The sequence below is a fragment of the Bos indicus x Bos taurus genome, chromosome 21, assembly GCF_003369695.1.
Source record: "Bos indicus x Bos taurus breed Angus x Brahman F1 hybrid chromosome 21, Bos_hybrid_MaternalHap_v2.0, whole genome shotgun sequence".
Lineage (NCBI taxonomy): Eukaryota > Metazoa > Chordata > Mammalia > Artiodactyla > Bovidae > Bos > Bos indicus x Bos taurus.
Genome location: NC_040096.1, coordinates 58,456,312 through 58,476,375, shown reverse-complemented (window position 1 = coordinate 58,476,375; position 20,064 = coordinate 58,456,312). Strand labels below are relative to the sequence as shown.

Here is a 20,064-nt window from a genome sequence, read left to right as displayed (position 1 = left end):
TGTCCCCCAGGCACCGGAGCCATCACCCAGAGCCCCAGCTGTCCCAGAAAGAGCTCCCAGGATGCTGAGTGACTCACAGCTGAAGCCTGAACCCTGATCCTGCATGAGCTCCACCCTAGAACCTTCGTACCTTGCCCCACTCCATTCTCCCACAGCTTCCTCTCGGGAAGGTTTCGTTACCTGTGCTTTACAGGTGAAAGAGCCCAAGGCTTAGAGAAGCCATGAGCTTTGCTTGGGGTCCTGTTTGAAACACTACACAGGCAGCCCCTCTTCCTTTCTGTGCATGCGTGTTCAGTCCCTCAATCATGTCTGATTCTTTGCCACCCCATGGACTGTAACCCACCAGGCTCCTTTGCCCATGGGATTTCCCAGGCAAGAATACTGGAGTGGGTTGCCATTCCCTACTTCAGGGAATCTTCCCAACCCAGGGATCGAACCTGTGTCTCCTGCATTTGCGGGCAGATTCTTTATCACTGAGCCACGTAGAAAGCCCCTCTTCCTTCTCCCCACCTCCCTAACTGAGGAAGTTTCCAGGGGAGGTTAATTTGGACAAGTTCTCAGTCTCCTTGGAACAGCTCTGCCAGCACTAAGGCTACATTTAGAGTCTAGAGCCAGATAAGGCTTAAAAGGGAGGGTTTGAGCAGGTTGAGAAAGACTTGATGAGCTGCACTCAGAAGACAAATTTTAACTGAGTAGCCTCTGAGCAAGTGCTTTGAGCAGGAATATGACACTGCCCTCCTCTTCTTCTGGCCTCGTGGAGGACTGAAGCAGGTAACACTGGAAAGGGAGATGAGTTAGGGGCATTCTGGAACCTTCCAGGGGACAGAGACTCCAGACCTGACTACCTGGATTCGAATCCCAGTTCTGCACTTACTGTGTGACCCTGGGCAGGTCACTTAACTTCTCTGTGCCTCACTGTCCTCCTCTGTGAAAAGGGACAACACAGCATCCTTTAAGGGTAGTTGGGAGAACTAAATTAATCACGTGAAGTGCTTAGAATAGAGTGCAGGTGCATAACCAGTGCTACACACACATCAGGATATTATTGCTGATTGTTACTATTACTATAGTTGTATATCCTAGGTTTAGTGAAGTGACTGGACCTTAGTGCAGACTCAGCAGATATTTGTTGCGGGAATTCACTTCTGGCTGATGAACGAATGGTTGGATGGACAAATGAATGAATGAAGGCGTGGCTGCCCAGGTCCTGCCAGGGGCCCCGCTGACCATCTTGCTTCTTGCTGGGCACAGCCTGTGAGCGCAAGAACGTGGAGGCAGTGAGGATTCTGGTGCAGTACAAGGCGGACACCAACCACCGCTGTAACCGAGGCTGGACGGCTCTGCACGAGTCTGTTGCTCGCAATGACCTGGAGGTCATGGAGATCCTGGTGAGCGGAGGCGCCAAGGTGGAAGCCAAGAATGCCTATGGCATCACCCCCTTGTTCGTGGCCGCCCAGAGTGGGCAGCTGGAGGCACTGAGATTCCTGGCCAAATACGGTGAGTAGTAAGGGTCCCTGGGTCATGGAATACCCAAGGGGCACAGCTGGGAAGGACCTCAGGTTAAGTCTAAGGGAAAGCAAGTTTCAGTGCCACCTATGGACATATTCCGGAGAAGGCAATGGCACCCCACTCCAGTACTCTTGCCTGGCAAATCCCATGGACGGAGGAGCCTGGTAGGCTGCAGTCCATGGGGTCGCTAAGAGTCGGATATGACTGAGCAACTTCACTTTTCACTTTCATCACTTTCACGCATTGGAGAAGGAAATGTCAACCCATTCCAGTGTTCTTGCCTGGAGAATCCCAGGGACGGGGGATCCTGGTGGGCTGCCGTCTCTGAGGTCGCACAGAGTCAGACACGACTGAAGCGACTCAGCAGCAGCAGCAGCATGGACATACTCTGATTGAGTGACAGCATCTTCCAGGTGTGTTAAGAAGGATTCTGAGGTTGTGCCTAGGCTCAGCTGGAAACAAGTTGAGATCCACCAGCAATGCCTGCAATTAGGAACACACTTGGAGGGGTGTGGTACACCTGCCCCCTGTTAGCCTTCTCTCACCTAGTCCAACATCCTCATTTTACAAATGAGGAATCTGAGGCCCAGAAAGAGGAAGCAACTTATCTATCTATAGTCACGCAGCAAATTACTTATAGACTAGCCAGACTCTTAGCCTCCCAACACCCCAACAACTTCTCTTTCCATCACATCACCCTTCAGGGCTGAAGGAACTTCAGACAACATTTAGGTCACCTCTTCACTTTTTATGGAGAGGGAAATGACAACCCACTCCAGTATTCTTGCTTGAAAACCCCATGGACAGAGGAACCTAGGAGGCTACAGTCTATGGGGTCACAAAAGAGTCAGACACAACTTCGGAACTAAAGAACAACTCATTTTATAGGTGATGAAACCAAGGGCCAGCATGGGAAAGTGATTTGTCCAAGGTCACACAACAGATTAGTGGCAGAACTGGGATTTAGACCCTGGTCTTTGTACTCTTTGCCTCTTAAAAATCTTTGTTCATTTAATGGGATAAAATAAAATAATATTGCCCAGATTATTATGTCCCAGTAACAGAAGACTCTGAGACCATGGCAGACGTTCTTTTGGTTAAAAAGATCATAATATTCTGATTTTCCCCAAGAACTCTTTTGATTTCTCTTCTCACTCCCATGGAAGTGACCTTTCCACTAGAGAAACAGACACCAGAAGCAAGCCAGACCTGGGGGCTGAGCTGGAATAAGCTTTCAAGGACCTGCTGTGTGACAGGCCCTGCACTAAGCATGAATGCAGAATAGGCCCGGGGGGGGGGGGGGGGGGCGGTTTCTCTGTAGCCTAGGGGGCAGGGATTGGAGGAGACTGAGGCTCGGAGAGATTAAATGATTGGTCACAATCGGAGCCTGGATTCTGACTGCCATCATCTGACCCCAAACTGCATGCTCTTTGCACTCCACCACCCCACCCCAGGGCTCGAGAATTTCCATCCTGGGACTTGGCCTGAATAAGCATCCATTTACTCAGCACGTGCCCAAGCTGTTGGGAAAACAGATCGAGGGCACATCCTTGGCACTGGGGACAAATCTGCACTGACCAGCCAGAGGCCAAAGAGCACAGGCAGGGTCCTGGGAGCCAGGCAAGGAGGCTGGACAAAGGGCCAAGTGCTCAGCGGGTGAGAGGAACAGGCTAGCACTGAACATCTGCCCAGCTCTCCTGCTGACGCCCTGAGTCAGAGTCTGTTCCCGTTGCGGGCTGAGTCCATTTGCAAATCCAAATATTTTTCTTGTGTGAGCGGGCGGCTATGCTGGCGGGAGTCCAGGCTTTCAGGGAGCAAGTCTTCCAGAGCTCAGGGGTGTTGGAGCCACTTGCCAATTCTCCCTCGGGTGGAGGCAGGAGCAGTGCCTGCCTCCCAGCCCTTAGTCTTGGGGAACTCATGTTTGCTGAGCACCCTCTCTGTGTCAGGCTCGGGTGGAGAGGTTGTCTTAGTCCACTCAGGTGGCTATCACAGAATAAAACAGTTGGATGGCTTATAGACAACAGAGGTTTATTTCTCACAGTTTTGGAGGCTGGGAAGTCCAAGATCAAGGTGCCAGTGGTCTCAGCGTCCCATGAGAGCCTGTTCCTACCTCCTAGATATCCATCTTCTTGTGTCCTCACATGGTGGAAGGGGCAAGGGAGCTCTCTGGGGTCTTTTCTATTAGGGCACTAATCCCATTCATGAGGGCTCCACCCACAAAACCTAATCACCTCCCAAAGGCTCTACCTCCTAACACCATCACACTGAGGATTAGGGTCCATGTGATTCTTGGGGGGACATACGTGTTTTTGTCTATAGCAGATATTTAATTCCATTATCTTACTTAGATAACCTCACAGTAACCCTGGTTGCTAGGTACTATTTTTCTCAGTCAACAGAGGAGAAAACTGAGGCTTCTAAAGGTGTTTGAGGCTATGGAGCTTGTAAAACATGGAACAGAAACTTCAGCCTCTGTCTGTCATGAAAACCTGTGATATTTCCACTAGACCGGAAACCAGTCATCAAATATTAAATTTATCAGAGAGCTTGTGATAAGCTGACTGCCCAGAAAGGATCTGTGGTTTAACAGATACTTCTGATTTCAGCCCTTGCTGATGTTTCACTGCTATCTCATTTCCATTTCCTATCAGAATAAGGGTTGGGGAACAGGCTGCACTTCTTTCTGCAGAGAAACCCCTGCCTTCTCTCTCCATCACCACCAGGAGATGGAGCAGATGTAGGAGATTGGGCTGAAGGGAGACCATCGCCAGACTGATGCCTCCTCCTGGCAGCACGGCGTAGTGTTTCTTTCAGAGGAGACAAGAAGCTATGGCTGTTAATAAATTCTTCTCTTAATCCTTGAAATGGAAGGCATGCTGCATGCATGATCAGTCACTGCACTAGTCTCCAGCTCTTTGGGACCCTATGGACTGTAGCCCACCAAGTTCCTCTATCCATGGGAGTCTTCAGGCAAGAATACTGGGGTGGATTTCCATGCCCTCCTCCAGGGGATCTTCCCCACCCAGGGACTGAACCGGGGTCTCCCACATTGCAGGCGGATTCTTTACCATCTTAGCCACCAGGCAGAAAAGAGCATATAAGTCCTAATTAATAAAGTTATTGGGTTTTTTTCTTTATGAGGAGGCTCTGTGCCCCCCTAGAACTGTGAGGGCCTTCCTCAGGGCAGGATCTGGATCATTCTAGGTGGAACAAGCGTTAGGAGCATTGTCTCTGCCATCAGAACATCTGCCAGGGCTTCTGCCATCAGACCCTCTGGATCATTCTTTGGCTCTTCCCTTATGAGCTGCAGGATCTGGGGCCCATTGCAGAGGTTCTCTGTGCTTCACTGCAAGAGACATAAGAGATGCGGGTTCGATCACTGGATCAGGAAGATCCCCTGAAGGAGGGCATGGCAAGCCACCCCAGTATTCTTGCTTGGAGAATCCCGTAGACAGAGGAGCCAGGCAGGCTATAGTCCATAGGGTCGCCAAGAGTTGGACTTGACTGAAGCGATTTAGCACACACACACACACGTGCTTCAGTGTTCTTGTCTGTAACATGGAGATAAAGTTGTTACTGATGGCATGGGGTTAGCAAATGTTGTGGACTCAAAGAGATAGCACATGTACAGCTCCCTGTGTGTCTTAGTTGCTCAGTCGTGTATGACTCTTTGCAGCACTATAGACCATTGCACGCCAGGCTCCTCTATCCATGGAATTCTCCAGGCAAGAATACTGGAGTGGGTTGCCATTCCCTTCTCCAGGGGATCTTCCCGACCCAGGGATCAAACTCAGGTCTCCTGAATTGCAAGCAAATTCTTTACCACATGAGCCACCAGGGAGGGCCCAGCATAGAGCAAGTGGTTGGAAATCCCAGCATCACTATGGCAGTTCAGGCTGGCGGCCCGGGGTCTCAGTGTAGCAGAAAGGAGCTGGGGGTCCTCCGGGTGATCCAATGTGTCAGAGTGGTTACGGCAGCAGCGCCCAGCCCGAGGTGGGCGTTACATCAACGACAGTGACTGGCCTGATCACTCACCAATCCGCCTTTCCTTCTCCAGGCGCTGACATCAACACACAGGCCAGCGACAGCGCGTCCGCCCTCTATGAGGCCTGCAAGAACGGGCACGAGGAGGTGGTGGAGTTCCTGCTGTCACAGGGTGCGGACGCCAACAAGACCAACAAGGACGGCATGCTCCCGCTGCACATCGCCTCCAAGAAGGGTAACTACAGGTCAGCCCAGGCCCCGCCCCCAGACCCCGCGGCTCCTCCCACTTCCCCACCCATTCCTCCGAATGCCCTGCCCACTGCGGGGTAGGGAGGGCCGGAGAGTTCAGGGCCCAGGGCACGGTTTAGGTGGAAAAGTGGAACACCACCGAGCAGTTAGCAAGCTAGAGTGAACGCTTATAACAACGGCAACAACAATAACAACAGCAAACTCCTATGTGGCACTTAGCAGCACTTTACATTATAAACATATTTAATCCTTTTAACAACTCTACTTTTCATAATTCCATTAACAGATATACTGAGGTAGATATGATTACCTTCATTTTTTTTTTTTTTTTTCAAAATGAGGAAGCTAAGACACAGGGAGGTTGAGTGACTTGCCCAAGATCACTCAGCTTGTAAATGACAGGAGCTCACTTGTTCCGAACCTTATGTCTACCAGATTCCACACAGGAAGCCAGATAGGGGATATTTCTGTTGGGGATGCAAAAATAACCTCTTAGGCAGTAAGCAAGGATGCAGGGAACATCTACAATAATACAAATAGCACCATGGGTACTAGCTAGTTTTTGTTGAGCATTTATTATGTGTTAGGTACTTTGAAAGAGATGAAGGAAGCCAAAGCTCTCAGGGAGCAGTCTGGTGGGAGGGAAGATGCACGCACACACAGAAACATGCTCATGAAAATGAAAAGGCACGCAGGACTGAGTTGCATGGGGGTCCTCGAGACGAGCGTGGGCTGGAAGCAGAGGTGTGCTAGACCTGGCTTGTGCAACTGCTGTGAGCTGACTGATCACCTTGGTAGTCTGAAATCGGCCTTGGTGAGAGTATTTACTTCATGGAAACTGGTGATTGTTAGCAATCAGAGCCCCCTCCTTCCCCCAAAGAGCAAGCTGTTAAACTTCCACCAGTACCACCACTAGCTGGAGGGTCAGAAGAGCCTTGCCCAGGGGGTGGAACTCCAGCTGACCATGAAGGATGCATGGGCCCAGTAATTTCCACTTGATCAGTGTTCCCTAAACTGAGCATTCACAGACTTTCTTCCTGCTTTTAGATGTCTATACCCTCACTTCTTCGTATGGTCCCTTAAAGACATATTTATTTTAAATGAATTTATTTTCAAAAGGAAACATTTATCACATGATTAAATTGTTCAAATTACCAATTTACAATTAGTAATAATAATAATAAAAAACCTTCTCACCTATAATCCCATCTCCTGTACCCCAGATGACACACTTCAGGAAATGCAGCCCTGTCCCCAACAGGGAGAAGATTGTGCATGCTAGAGGGTGTGGGTGGTCTTCGCTTAGGGAGATGGGGGTGAGAATGACACCCTGGGGAATGGATTGGAGACACAGGAGACAGAGCTGACCCTCAGGGCTCCAGGCCCTGCTCCGCAGGGACCCACACAAATGACCAGCCAAGGATGCCTCCCCGCCCCATCCGTGCACACAGGAGACCTTGCCTTCTCCGGGCCACGTAGCAGGCTATGAGGCAGACAGATGTGGGTTTTAATTCCTACTGAGGCCTTAGGGAAGTTATTTAACCTTTCTGAGCCTCAATTCCCTCTGTAAAATACGAAGTAGTTGTACTGCCTGGCGGGGCTACTGTGGGGACTAGTGAAATGGATGCACGTGTGTATAGAGTAGAAATAAAGCGCCCAGCAGAGTGCAGCACACAGTAGGTGCTTGCTGGGTCTGTGTTCTCTCTCATGTAGGAAGGGTAAATTCCATCATTTTTCCGTGAAGCCAGTGGAAGGACAAAAGCAACTCAAGTAAGGCAGAGGTGATGGGCAAGATAGCATCTCGCGCTCCAGTTGCAAAAAGATCCAGCAGCAGTCAACAAACATGGCTTATCTTACTCTGACTCTAGAAAGATCCAGAGGGAAAGAGAGAGAAGGGTTGACCCTCAAAATCTCCTGGTCTACTGGCTCTCCAAACCTGCCTGTACAGCACGGTCACTCTAGGCTGTTTTTTAAATGACGCCTCCCAGACACACAAAACCGGAATCTCCAGGAGAGAAGGAGCCCATGCCTTTATCTTTGAAAAGCTCCCAGCCAACCAGATACAACCCAGTCAGACCTTCAGGAGGAACACTGATGTAATCCAATCCTCTGCAATGATTTTGCAGAGGAGGGACCAGAGGTCAGCGATGGGAAGTGGCATGCCAGAGAGTGGCAGAGCAGGGACTGTCACTTGGAATCATTCAATCACACCCAATGCCTTCAGGCGGGCCCAGGTGCCAGCAGTCTGGCCTCAGCTGGTGGAAAGTTTGAAGGAGCACTGCGCATGCCTAAGGCTGGCCAGGGAGCAAGGCTGGGCCTCTCTGGAACCACCTATGTGAATGATGTATGCTCCTGGAAAGTCTCCTGCTTGAGACTCGTGCTGACCCCCGAAGCCATTTCTCTGGTTATTCACCCTCCATTCTCAGATCCCAGGTTCCTCTGGACCCCAAGAGTGAGAGGGACCAGGCTGCAGTTTGGGGGCTGCCCTACAAAGGGGTAAAACCAGGTTCCCAAGGGCTTCTGTCACCTGGCAAGGCCCCAGTGCTGCACTCACCCTGGGGCATGTGGCATGTGGCCCTCTCCATGCTGTCCTTCCTTGGCTGCTCAGGGATCTGCTGTGACATTCTCTAGGCTTTCCACACTCAGCCGCGTGCCAGGATACCCTGCCTGTCCATGGCTCCAGCAGCTGGAGTCCGTGTTCGCCAGATGGTGAATTCAACACATTTACTGCAGAGCATGACATTTAGGTGTGGCTGAGAAAGAAGCCACCAAGACCCCAAAGTCTTAGGCACCTCCAAGTTATACCTTTTTCTTAGTTTTCATTTCCAGTTTAGCAAATGCAACTTTTGAGATTAAAACTCAGCACCAAGTGAAAGAAAGTGAAGTCACTCAGTTGTGTCCGGCCTCGTGGGTTCCTCTGTCCATGGGATTTTCCAGGTGAAAATACTGAAGTGGCTTGCCATTTCCTTCTCCAGGGGATCTTCCCAACCCAGGGATCGAATCCGGGCCTCCCACACTGCAGGCAGACTCTTTACCATCTAAGCCACCAGGGAAGCTAGCACCAAAGATAGATTTATCAAGAAACTGTTGGTATTAGACAAGAGCAGATGGCCCAAGGTTCCTTTAAACTGAATTTAGAATAGCACTGCAACCACTGGTTCTCAACCTTGGCTACACACTGGGACCCTGGCGAACTCTTAAAGCCCCAAGGCTTGGGCCCCAGCCTCAGAGATCTCACTGAAAGCAATCTGGGTTGGAGCTGGGGCTGCAGATGAGTTTATGAGGCATCCCAGGAGAGAACCAGTATCTTAGACTCAATTTTGTGGCTGACATATAACACAGACTTGCCTTTGGACTTTACTTCTGGCCTCCTCATTTTAAAATATACTTTCTCTTTTACTTCTAATTAATCTTACCTTTGCAAGACCCTTAAAACTCTTTCTGAGAAAACTGCTTCCCTGCTCTAGCTCCCAGGAGAAAAGCTGCAGACTTTCCCCCATAGGGACCCCTCATGGGCAGAAGTTCCACTATGCCCTTGGGGACACCCGCAGGCAGACTCTCCTCTGTGGAGTCTTTTCTGGCTCCACACAGCCTCAGAGGAGAGATAATGCCCCCAACACACACACACACACACACACACACACACACACACACACACAGCTGGGTTGAAACACGGCTGCCCAGCGTTACTGGGAGCGGAGCCATTTGTGAACAGCTGGTTCCCTTGTGAAACTCAAGTCCATGGTCAAATTTACACTGAATGCTGGCAAAGGTCACACCACCATGACCTGGTGACCCAGGAGGCTGAGCTGGTGGGTGCAGCCTCCGTGCTGGGGAAAGAAGAAGAGACGGATGGGACACTGGGCCTCCCAGACACCAAAACTTGTACCAGGCAATGGGCACCTTTGCTCTCTACTTAAGTTGCATTTCAAGCTCCTGTGGTCTCAGGACCTGCTGTAGGAGAAGTGGGAAGGTCCCAGCCTGTCTTATTAGATCCAGCCCTCATTCTCCTGCCTTCTTCCCACCAACTGGGCTGGGGGAGAGGAATGATGACATGCAGTCTGGCCACCAACACCTTCATTCTGCCTGGGCTTTGCCATCCACCTCCAGGCCAACCTCACTCTCTCCTCCCCGCCCCCCGCCCCACATTCAGGTCTCAGTTTCACCCTCTGTAAAATGGGAGGCTGGACACATTGATGTCCAGGCCCCACACAGCATGACACACTGACTCTCAGCTTGGCCATGTCCTACAGAAGTGTACAACAATTAGATGATTTCACTGTTATTAAGATGATGCTTCTGGGACCTAGGCTGCCTCCAGTCACGTTTCCACATTTCTGCCACTTTGCCTTGGTTCGACAGGGGACCACTGTGACCTGCCAGATCTCAGCCCATCTGGCCAGCGGCCCTGGGCAGTCCCCCTCGCTGTTTTTCCCGTGGTTGGGCACGTTACGGCTGTTACAGAGCATTTGTCAGCGATGGCTGCGGTCCAGGGTGAGGCCCCGGCCCTGCCTTTGACCAGCACCTCTACAGAGCAAGGTCAGGCCTCCTGAGCCTGCACAAATAGAAATTAGGAGGCAATTAGCCCCCCTGGGTGTGTGAATTTCCTTTTGAGGTTCAAGAGGCAGATTTTAAGCAAACACAGCGTCACTAACCAAAATAATACTTTCCACCGAGATCCTAACGGGAGATCCCTGGCATCAGATTTCCAGGAAGCCAGAGGCCCAGGGAACCCAAGTGCCCAGAGTGAGGGAGGCTTGGAAACAGGCTTGGTGCACCTGCTTGCCCTGCCGTGGTCACCTCCTTGAAGCCCACCCGAGGTCACCGGTCAGCAGGGGTTGGGGAAATTAGGGTCTGGAATCATGTCAGTGGCAAGAGCTTGGCAGGCGTCACGGGTTTAGGAAAGAGAGCAAATACAAGAGGTCAGGAGTCCTGGGGTCAAGCCCCAGAACGGCTTTATGGCCTTTGATCAGTCGCTTCCTCTCTCTGAGCCCCCTCTGTTATAAAGAAGCCCACAGACCCAGTTGGGCAGCCCCACTGGGCCGCAGTGAAGGTACAGTGGGTCAGGCAAGTTAATGCATTGTAAGGAGCTCAAAACCCTGTGACATAGCAGCTGTCACCTGACCGCTAGCTACACAGGAAGTAGGGGAGTGGCTAAGAGTGTGGCTCACTCCAGGACAAGGGGCCCCAACCTCCGGGATCTACTGCCTGATGATCTGAGGTGGGGCTGATGCAGTAACAGTAGAAATAAAGTGCACAAGAAATAGAATGCGCTTGAATCGTCTGGAAACCATCCCCCCCATCCCCAGTCCATGGAAAAATTGTGTTCTGTGAAGCTAGTCCCTGATGCCGAAAAAGCTGGAGACAGCTACTCTAGGGGGAATCAGACTACCTGCCTCCATCACCTTCTACTGGCTGTGTGTCCCAGGGCAAGTCACTGGGTTTCTGGGTTTCTGTTTCCTTATCTGTAAGTGAGATTAATCCTAGTACACACCTCATAGGGCTGTTGGGAGGATATATTATAATAGATTACTGTAGGTTAACTGCCGAGAACACCACCTGATTCAGCAGGAGAGACCACAGTCAGGACTGGCAGGAATCTCCAGCCTCAGCCACAGCTGATCAGCCCACTCCAGGCGACAGGCAGGGCAGCGAGCCAGGGAGAGGCTAGAATCAGCCTTCAGGGGAAGAGGCATTGAGATCTACAGGACAGGGGAGGCGACCTCACGGTCACTGAGGGCTGACCGGGGCCTGGGGCAGAAGTGGTTGGGACAGACACGTTTGTCCCCTCTTGTCCCCCAGGACCTGGCAGCTCCGCCAAGTCCTCGGGGCAGCAAAACAGAGACGCAGGGTAGCTCAGCCCCGGAGTCAGAGGAGGGGACAAGTCCCCGTTTGTGTCTCCCAACATATGGCCTGGGCAAGTCCCCTAACATCACTGAGCACGGATTTTCTCATCTGAAACAAATGTGCATGACCAGACACACTTTACGGGTTGTTGTGGAGATTAAACCAAATAATGCGTGTGAAGCCTTTGGACGGTGTCCTGGCACATAGTGAGCCCTTGGATAGGGCTGTCCCCGCCCCCCCAACCCCCCACCGACCTAGGCAGGGCAGGGTCTGCACAACTTCATGTTTTCCCACTCTAGGTCTGGGGGCCTTCCAGTCAATTCCTCTAGAAAACTGAGCTGGGAGTGGGCAATACCCCTTAGCCTGAAAGAAGTCAGCAAGAGATTCTTGAAATTGCCCTCCGGTGTGGCTGAGACTTTTTTAAAGGGCTCAGACTTTGGAGGCTTGTGGCTCAGCTTCTAAAGAATCCGCTTGCAATGTGGGAGATCTGGGTTCGATCCCTGGGTTGGGAAGATCCCCTGGAGAAGGGTATGGGTGCACACTCCAGTATTCTGGCCGGGAGAATTCCATGGACTGTATAGTCCATGGGGTCACAAAAAGTCAGACACGACTGAGTGACTTTCACTTCACACTAACTTTAGGGGTTCTGGGTTTGAAGCCCAGCTCCACTCGTTACCGGCTCTGAGGTTTTGAGAACGTGGTGGAAGCTCTCTGAGCCTCAGTTTCCCTGTCTGTAAAGTGGACCCCCCTCTCCCTCCAGTGGTTAATTGTGGAGACTGGCCGTCTCCACGGCGCCCCCTGCTGGTGGGCCCTGCCGCTCCCACGCAGTGGTTGCGAGCGGTCGAGCCTGGACCCCTCCGCTCCCCCTGCCGGCGGGTCCGGTGCCGTGACCCGCGCGTGCCCGCCTCGCCCGCAGGATCGTGCAGATGCTGCTGCCGGTGACCAGCCGCACGCGCGTGCGCCGTAGCGGCATCAGCCCGCTGCACCTGGCGGCCGAGCGCAACAACGACGAGGTGCTCGAGGCCCTGCTGGGCGCGCGCTTCGACGTGAACGCGCCGCTGGCGCCCGAGCGCGCGCGCCTCTACGAGGACCGCCGCAGCTCGGCGCTCTACTTCGCGGTGGTCAACAACAACGTGTACGCCACCGAGCTGCTGCTGCTCGCCGGAGCCGACCCTAACCGCGACGTCATCAACCCCCTGCTCGTGGCTATCCGACACGGCTGCCTGCGCACCATGCAGCTGCTGCTGGACCACGGCGCCAACATCGACGCCTACATCGCCACGCACCCCACCGCCTTCCCCGCCACCATCATGTTCGCCATGAAGTGCTTGTCGCTGCTCAAGTTCCTCATGGACCTCGGCTGCAACGGCGAGCCCTGCTTCTCGTGTCTGTACGGCAACGGCCCGCACCCGCCCGCCCCGCCGCCCTCCAACAGGTTCAATGATGCGCCCGCCTCGGACAAGGCGCCCAGCGCGGTCCAGGTAGGGGGCGCGCCGCGGGGACTGCGGCCAGGACCAGCGGGCTCCCGAGGCTGGGGGGGCTGGAAGCAGGGCGGACCCTCGGCAGGGTGGACTGCACTTGGGAGGCAGCTGGAGACGGTGGTGAACAGGATTTGGAGGCAGTGTGGGCTAACGGTTAGTGCACTTTGGAGGGCGTGTCAGCTGGCGTTTAGCACCCATTGGAGGCAGTGGAAACTCAATGGTTAACATGCTTTAGAGGCAGCAGGACTTAGCGGTTCACAGGAGCATTTCGGTCCCCTGTATTAGGGGAGGGAACAGTTTGGCAGGCGATTGGTGGGGAACCCTGCAAAACTGAGGGGTTCACCACCCCCAGCAAACCTACACCTGGAATATCATGGTGATGGACCAAGATCCGGGTAGAGGTGAGAACAGGCCTACTAGAAGAGCAGGTGAGCTACAGAAAGTCAGTGACCCCAGAGGCAAGACCTGCCCATGGTGTGACTTAATAAGTCAAAGTCCAATGAACAGGAAGTTAGAGGCGCTTCCCTAGTGGTCCAGTGGTTAAGAATCCACCTTACACTGCAAGGGACACTGGTTCCATCCCCGGTCCCAGAAGATCTCACATACCACCGAGCAGCTAAGCCTGTGAGTCGCAACTATGGAAGCCTGTGCAACAAGAGAAGCCAACACAGTGAGAAGCCTGCAGACTGCAATGAAGAGTAGCCCCCGCTTGCTGCAACTAGAGAAAGCCTGTGTGCAGCGACAAAAACCCACCATAGGCGAAAAAGATAAATCTTTAAAAAGGAAGTTAGAAACACTCTTCTCTTAGAGATATTAACAATGGCTAATGGCATCACTATGGGCCATCTTCTATGTGCAACAAAGTTTATGTTTATATTGCCTTAATTCTCATAAAAAAACCCTTCAAGTTAGTGCCATATATCCATTTTCTAGACAAGGAAGTTGAGGCTTAGGGGGCCCAAGCTGCCCACCTCCCACTTTTGGCATCAGAGGTGTGTTGATGAGAGAGAGGTGTGGATCTGGAGAGCTGGATTCTACCCTGGGCATGCATGGTGTCTGTGCTCGGACATGTCCCCTGCCCTCACTGGCTGTGGGTTCCCGCCTGTAGGATGGACTTGCTGAGAAAGTGCTCTTGATCCTGGGCATCTCAGCGCTGGTGTGTGTTCTCTTTCAGTTCTGCGAGTTCCTGTCTGCCCCGGAAGTGAGCCGCTGGGCAGGGCCCATCATCGATGTCCTCTTGGACTACGTGGGCAACGTGCAGCTCTGCTCGCGGCTGAAGGAGCATATTGACAGCTTCGAGGACTGGGCTGTCATTAAGGAGAAAGCAGGTACGGGCTGTCACTGCTGCTGCTGCTGGCAGACGCCCCTGCCTGACTTGGGCCCAGGACTCGGGGCCTGTGACTGCTCCTGACATTTGATGAGCACCTTCTCATGCCAGGCTCTGAGCTGTGTGTCACATCCAGTGTCTCCGTGATCCTTTGTTTTGTAAATGAGGAGACCAACCCTCACAGAGATTGTCACTTGGGCAAATGTCTCATCACTAGTTAGTGGCAGAGTGGGGATTCAAATCCAGATTTGATCCACTAAAGAGTGTGTTAAACAAAAACCCCAGCTCCCTGAGAGGTGTCAGGACCTTTAGAGTAAGTTGTCCGGGTTTGTGGGCCACTGGGAAGCCGTGTGGTGGGTGGAGGAGGAAGTGATGGGCTTGGCATCTCAAACTGTAAAATGCACATGAAGCACCCGAGCATCTTATTTAAAATGCAGAGTCTAACGTGGCAGGTCTGGGGCGGGGCCTAAACGTGTACATTTCAACATGCTCCCAGGGCAGCCCCAGAGCAGCACTGGTCTAGGAGGCAGGCCCCCAGAGCTCTGGAACCAGGGGCTTGCTGGGTGATCGTGGGCAGGACGCCCCTCTGGACCTCAGGGCCCCTGTCCAAACAGAGCAAGCTGGACGTGCTCAATGTCTGGCTCCTCCAGCTCTGCCAGCCTGGGGTGTTTGCAGGTGAGATGTGCCTGGCGCAGTGAGGTGGGCTTTGGCCATGTTCCAATAGCTGTGTGCAGCGTAGTTGAGGCAGCCTGGCTGTCAGGCCAGAAATCCCTCTCAGGAATTGTGGCGCTCACCTGGGCAGGTGAGGCGTCAGGGGCAGTTGCACTGGGTGCTTCAGCTGATACTGAGGACATGCCTGTCCCCAAGAGAACCAACTGCCCCAGGACTTCCTCTGGGTCTGAAGGGCACCTCTCCAGCTGTGTGTCGATCACACAGCACAGAGGCTGACTCACAGGAAGTTATTTTTATCCCACTGCTGCTGCTGTTGTCCCCAGGTGAGAATGCTGCCTCGTTACCTGTCCAGGTGTCCCGCAGCCCAGTGCCCAGTCTTGCTGAGTTTCTCTTTGATCCCTGGGCCCCTTTAAGTCTAAACTTTCTGGTAGGATTTTCCATTTACACAAATGCCTGGGAGCACTTGAGTTGAGGCCCTTGATAAAGTTACTGGGAAGGTGATGGAGGGGGCGTGGAGAGAGAGACCCATGCTGGGGTGACACAGGAAGGAGGGGGGTATTGATTTGCTTATTGGCTGGGAGCTCAAAATTCTCAATAAAACATTCTTTGAATTCATAAATGGTTGCTGTCACTGGAACTGGCCACTAGAGGCCACTAGAGAGTAGAGCAGTTCTTGCTGAGAATCCCACCCCTCACTTTCTCCTGGACCTGCCCTGCCTGGGAAGGGTAATTAACAGCTAAACTGTCCCTGGGAGAAAAAATTGCAGAACCTTTTATTGTGCTATAAACATTTATTAACAAGAAGAACAAATAGTTCTTTTCATTTAATGCTGTGTTGTTGATATCAGAGACTCCGAAGTAGGGAACACCACTAGACCATTTAGGTATGACCTAAATCAAATCTCTTACGATTATACAGTAGAAGTGACAAATAGATTCAAGGGATTAGGTCTGATAAACAGAGTGCCTGAAGAACTATGGATGGATGTTCATGAGATTGTACAGGAGGCAGTGATCAAGACCATCCATCCCCAAGAAAAAGAAATGCGGAAAGGCAAAATGGTTGTTTGAGGAGGCCTTACAAATAGCTGAGAAAAGAAGACAAGCTAAAGGCAAAGGAGAAAAGGAAAGATATATCCATCTGAATGCAGAGTTCCAAAGAATACCATGGAGAGATAAGAAAGCCTTCCTCAGTGATCAATACGAAGAAATAGAGGAAAACAATAGAATGGGAAAGACCAGATATCTCTTCAAGAAAATTAGAGATACCAAGGGAACATTTCATGCAAAGATGGGCTCGATAAAGGACAGAAAAGGACAATAAAGGACAAAAAAGGCCCTAAGGGAAACAGAAGATACTAAGAGGTGACAAGAATACACAGAAGAACTGTACTAAAAAGATCTTCACGACCCAGATAACCACAACTGTGTGATCACTCACCTAGAGCCAGACATCCTGGAATGTAAAGCCAAGTGGCCTTTAGGAAGCATCACTATGACCAAAGCTAGCGGAGGTGATGGAATTCCAGTTGAGCTATTTCAAATTCTAAAGATGATGCTATGAAAGTGCTACACTCAATATGCTGGCAAATTTGGAAAACTCAGCAGTGGCCACAGGACTGGAAAAGGTCAGATTTCATTCCAACCCCAAAGAAAGGCAATGCTAAAGAATGTTCAAACTAACACACAATTGCACTCATCTCACACACTAGCAAAGTAAAGCTCAAAATTCTCCAAGTCAGGCTTCAACAGTATGTAAACAGTGAACTTCCACATGTTCAAGCTGGATTTAGAAAAGGCAGAGGAACCAGAGATCAAATTGCCAACATCTGTTGGATCATCAAAAAACCAAGAGCATTCCAGAAAAACATCTACTTCTGCTTTATTGACTATGCCAAAGCCTTTGACTGTGTAGATCACAACAAACTGTGGAAAATCCTTCAAGAGATGGGAATACCAGGAGACCTGAACTGCCTCCTGAGAAATCTGTATGGAGGTCAATAAGCAACAGTTAGAACTGGACATGGAAAAACAGACAGGTTCCAAATAGGGAAAGGAGTACGTCAAGGCTGTATATTGTCATCCTGTTTATTTAACTTATATGCAGATTATATCATGCGAAATGCCAGGCTGGAAGAAGCAAAAGCTGGAATCAAGATTGCCAGGAGAAATATCAATAATTTCAGATATGCAGATGACACCACCCTTATGGCAGAAAGTGAAGAGGAACTAAAAAGCCTCTTGATGAAAGTGAAAGAGGAGAGTGAAAAAGTTGGCTTAAAGCTCAACATTCAGAAAACTAAGATCATGGCATCCGGTCCCATCACTTCATGGTAAATAGATGGAGAAACAGTGGAAACAGTGGGAGACTTTATTTTATTGGGCTCTAAAATCACTGCAAGTGGTAACTGTAGCCATGAAATTAAAAGACATTTGCTCCTTGGAAGAAAAGCTATGACCAGCCTAGACAAGATATTAAAAGGCAGAGATATTACTTTGTCAACAAAGCTCCGTCTAGTCAAGGCTATGGTTTTTCCAGTAGTCATGTATGGATATGAGATTTGGACTATAAAGAAATCTGAGTGCCAAAGAATTGATGCTTTTGAACTGTGGTGTTGGAGAAGATTCTTGAGAGTCCCTTGGACTGCAAGGAGATCCAACCAGTTCATCCTAAAGGAGATCAGTCCTGGCTGTTCATTGTAACGACTGATGCTGAAGCTGAAACTCCTCTACTTTGGCCACCTGATGCCAAGAACTGACTCATTGTAAAAGACCCTGAAGCTGGGAAAGATTGAGGGCAGGAGGAGAAGGGGACAACAGAGGATGAGGTGGTTGGCTGACATCACTGACTCGATGGACGTGAGTTTGAGCAAGCTCTGGGACAGGGAAGCCTGGCATGCTGCAGTCCATGGGGTCACAAAGAGACGGACACAGCTGAGTGACTGAACTGACTGACTGACTTTCATTTAATGCTATGTTGTTGATATCAGAGACTCCAAAGCCAGCCAGAATGCCAGCCTTGGAGGCCCTGTATCCTCTGCCCGCCAGCAGCCTTTTGCCTTCCCACAAGCTCAGCCTTTGCTCTGCTGAGAAAGGGGCTGCGCTTCCCAGGGCAGGCTCTGTCCTGAGATCAGAGGTCAGTGGAAGTGTCAGAAATGCCCTGATGGGGCGGCTGGAGAGGCTACACTCTGGTGCCCTAGCCTCTCCACCCTCCCAACGTTCCCTCCGCATTCCTGTCTCCCCTGGGCGGTCTCTTTGGCTTGGCACTGCCGCTTCCCCTGCTTGGACTGCCCTGCCTCCATCCCTCACCTGGAAAATTCCTACCCACCCATCGAGACCTTTCTCAGATGCACCATTTGGTATGGAAGGCTTTCCCCAAAGCTCCTGAGTGGATACCCCTGCATCTCTGTCCAAGAACAGGGCCAAGCGCAGTGAAGGGGTCAGCGTGTGTGTGTTGAATGAATGAATGGATGGCATTCTTTGATTCAGCAAATGCCTACCCTGTTCCCGGAGCTGAAATTAATTACCCCATTACTAGATGCATCAGGACCAGTTCTTACCCCCCCTCTCCGCCCCCCACCCCTTAGCTGAGAAAGCTCCACTTAATGAAGTATCCCTTGGGGCCTCCTGGAAGAGATGGCCTGGTAGGATTCTGGGACCTGCTCAGTCCCTGCCCATTGATCCTGACTTCTCTGCACCTCCTAGAACCCAGAGCTGAACTGGATGCATGGGGTCACTTAGGAGGTTGTATTTGCTGAGGCTGTGAGGAAGGGTGGAGTCTGGGCTGACACGTAGAGGAGGGAGCTCAGGACAAGCTCCAGTGCCAGGCATGATTCTTGCTAAGCCCTCACCTGTGAAATGGGTTTGCTACCTGCCCTCCTTGCGCTTCCCTGGTGGCTCAGTGGTAAAGAGTCCATCTGACAATGCAGGAGATGTGAGCGCCATCCCTGGGTCAGGATGATCCCCTGGAGAAGGAAATGGCATCCCACTCCAGTATTATTCTCGCCTGGGAAATCCCATGGACAGAGGAGCCTGGTGGGCTACCATCCATGGGGTCACAAAAGAGTTGAACATGACTTAGCAACTAAACAACAACAAACCTGCCCTCCTCCTTCCTTGGGCTGCGCAGATGAGTGAAGGATGACACCTTTGCAGTGGCAGGGACCATGAGAATGGGGGAGTCAGGACATCTCCTCTCTTAGCCAGCCACATGGGTCAGGAGCTTCCTACAAGCCAGGGGTCAGAGATGCAGACCCTCTGCTGGGTGCAGGTGACCAATCAGCATCTCTCTTTCTGTCCTTTTCCCAGAACCTCCAAGACCCCTGGCTCATCTTTGCCGGCTGCGAGTTCGAAAGGCCATTGGGAAATACCGCATCAAACTCCTGGACACGTTGCCGCTTCCAGGCAGGCTGATCAGATACCTGAAATACGAGAACACCCAGTAACCAGAGCACACGGGGGAGGAGCAGCAGCTCCTCAGACGGTTTCACTGAGTCTCAGGACAGCGGTGTCCCCAAATCCAGGGGACCCAGGGACAGATGTGGCTGGGAGCCGCTGGGCTCTCAGATATCTCTGGGCCAGAGCTTTGCCCAGAGCAGAGGACAGCTGTGTCGAGCAGGAGAAGAACCGTGTTGGCTTTCACTTGGATAAGGAGATCCCAGACCTGCTCTGCCATTGGGAATGGCAGAAAGCTCCATTCCTGGGGCCAGGAGGCAGGACCAGGGTAGAACTTGGGGTGGTCGGGGGAAGGCAAGGGGGCCGGCAGCAAAGCCCTGACCCCACCTCCAGGCTATGGCTGGAGAGCTTTCTTTCCGGGGTGATTCTGTCTTTGCTGGGCCACCTCCTGCAGAGCTGCCCCGTGCCCCTCCCCCTGTGCTCTGTGAAACTCTCCACTTGACTCTGAGTTCTCTCCCCAAAGCTGTGGCCCAGGGGAGCAGGGTGGGAGACTTTGGGCCCAGAGGGCTTCCTTAGGTACAATAAATGTTGCACAGATGA

The 20,064-nt window shown here is 51.7% G+C and overlaps 1 protein-coding gene across 1 annotated transcript in view; it reads left to right on the top strand.

Annotated features, from left to right (window-relative positions):
- ASB2 (ankyrin repeat and SOCS box containing 2) overlaps window positions 1–20,064 on the top strand; it is a 48,733-nt gene extending 28,669 nt beyond the window's left edge. The window contains exons 6-10 of the mRNA XM_027521213.1: window positions 1,252–1,497; window positions 5,567–5,738; window positions 12,506–13,070; window positions 14,245–14,398; window positions 19,378–20,064. Of these exons, the coding sequence (XP_027377014.1) occupies window positions 1,252–1,497; window positions 5,567–5,738; window positions 12,506–13,070; window positions 14,245–14,398; window positions 19,378–19,514 (1,274 nt within the window). The 3' untranslated portion in view covers window positions 19,515–20,064. The remainder of the gene's footprint in view (window positions 1–1,251; window positions 1,498–5,566; window positions 5,739–12,505; window positions 13,071–14,244; window positions 14,399–19,377) is intronic.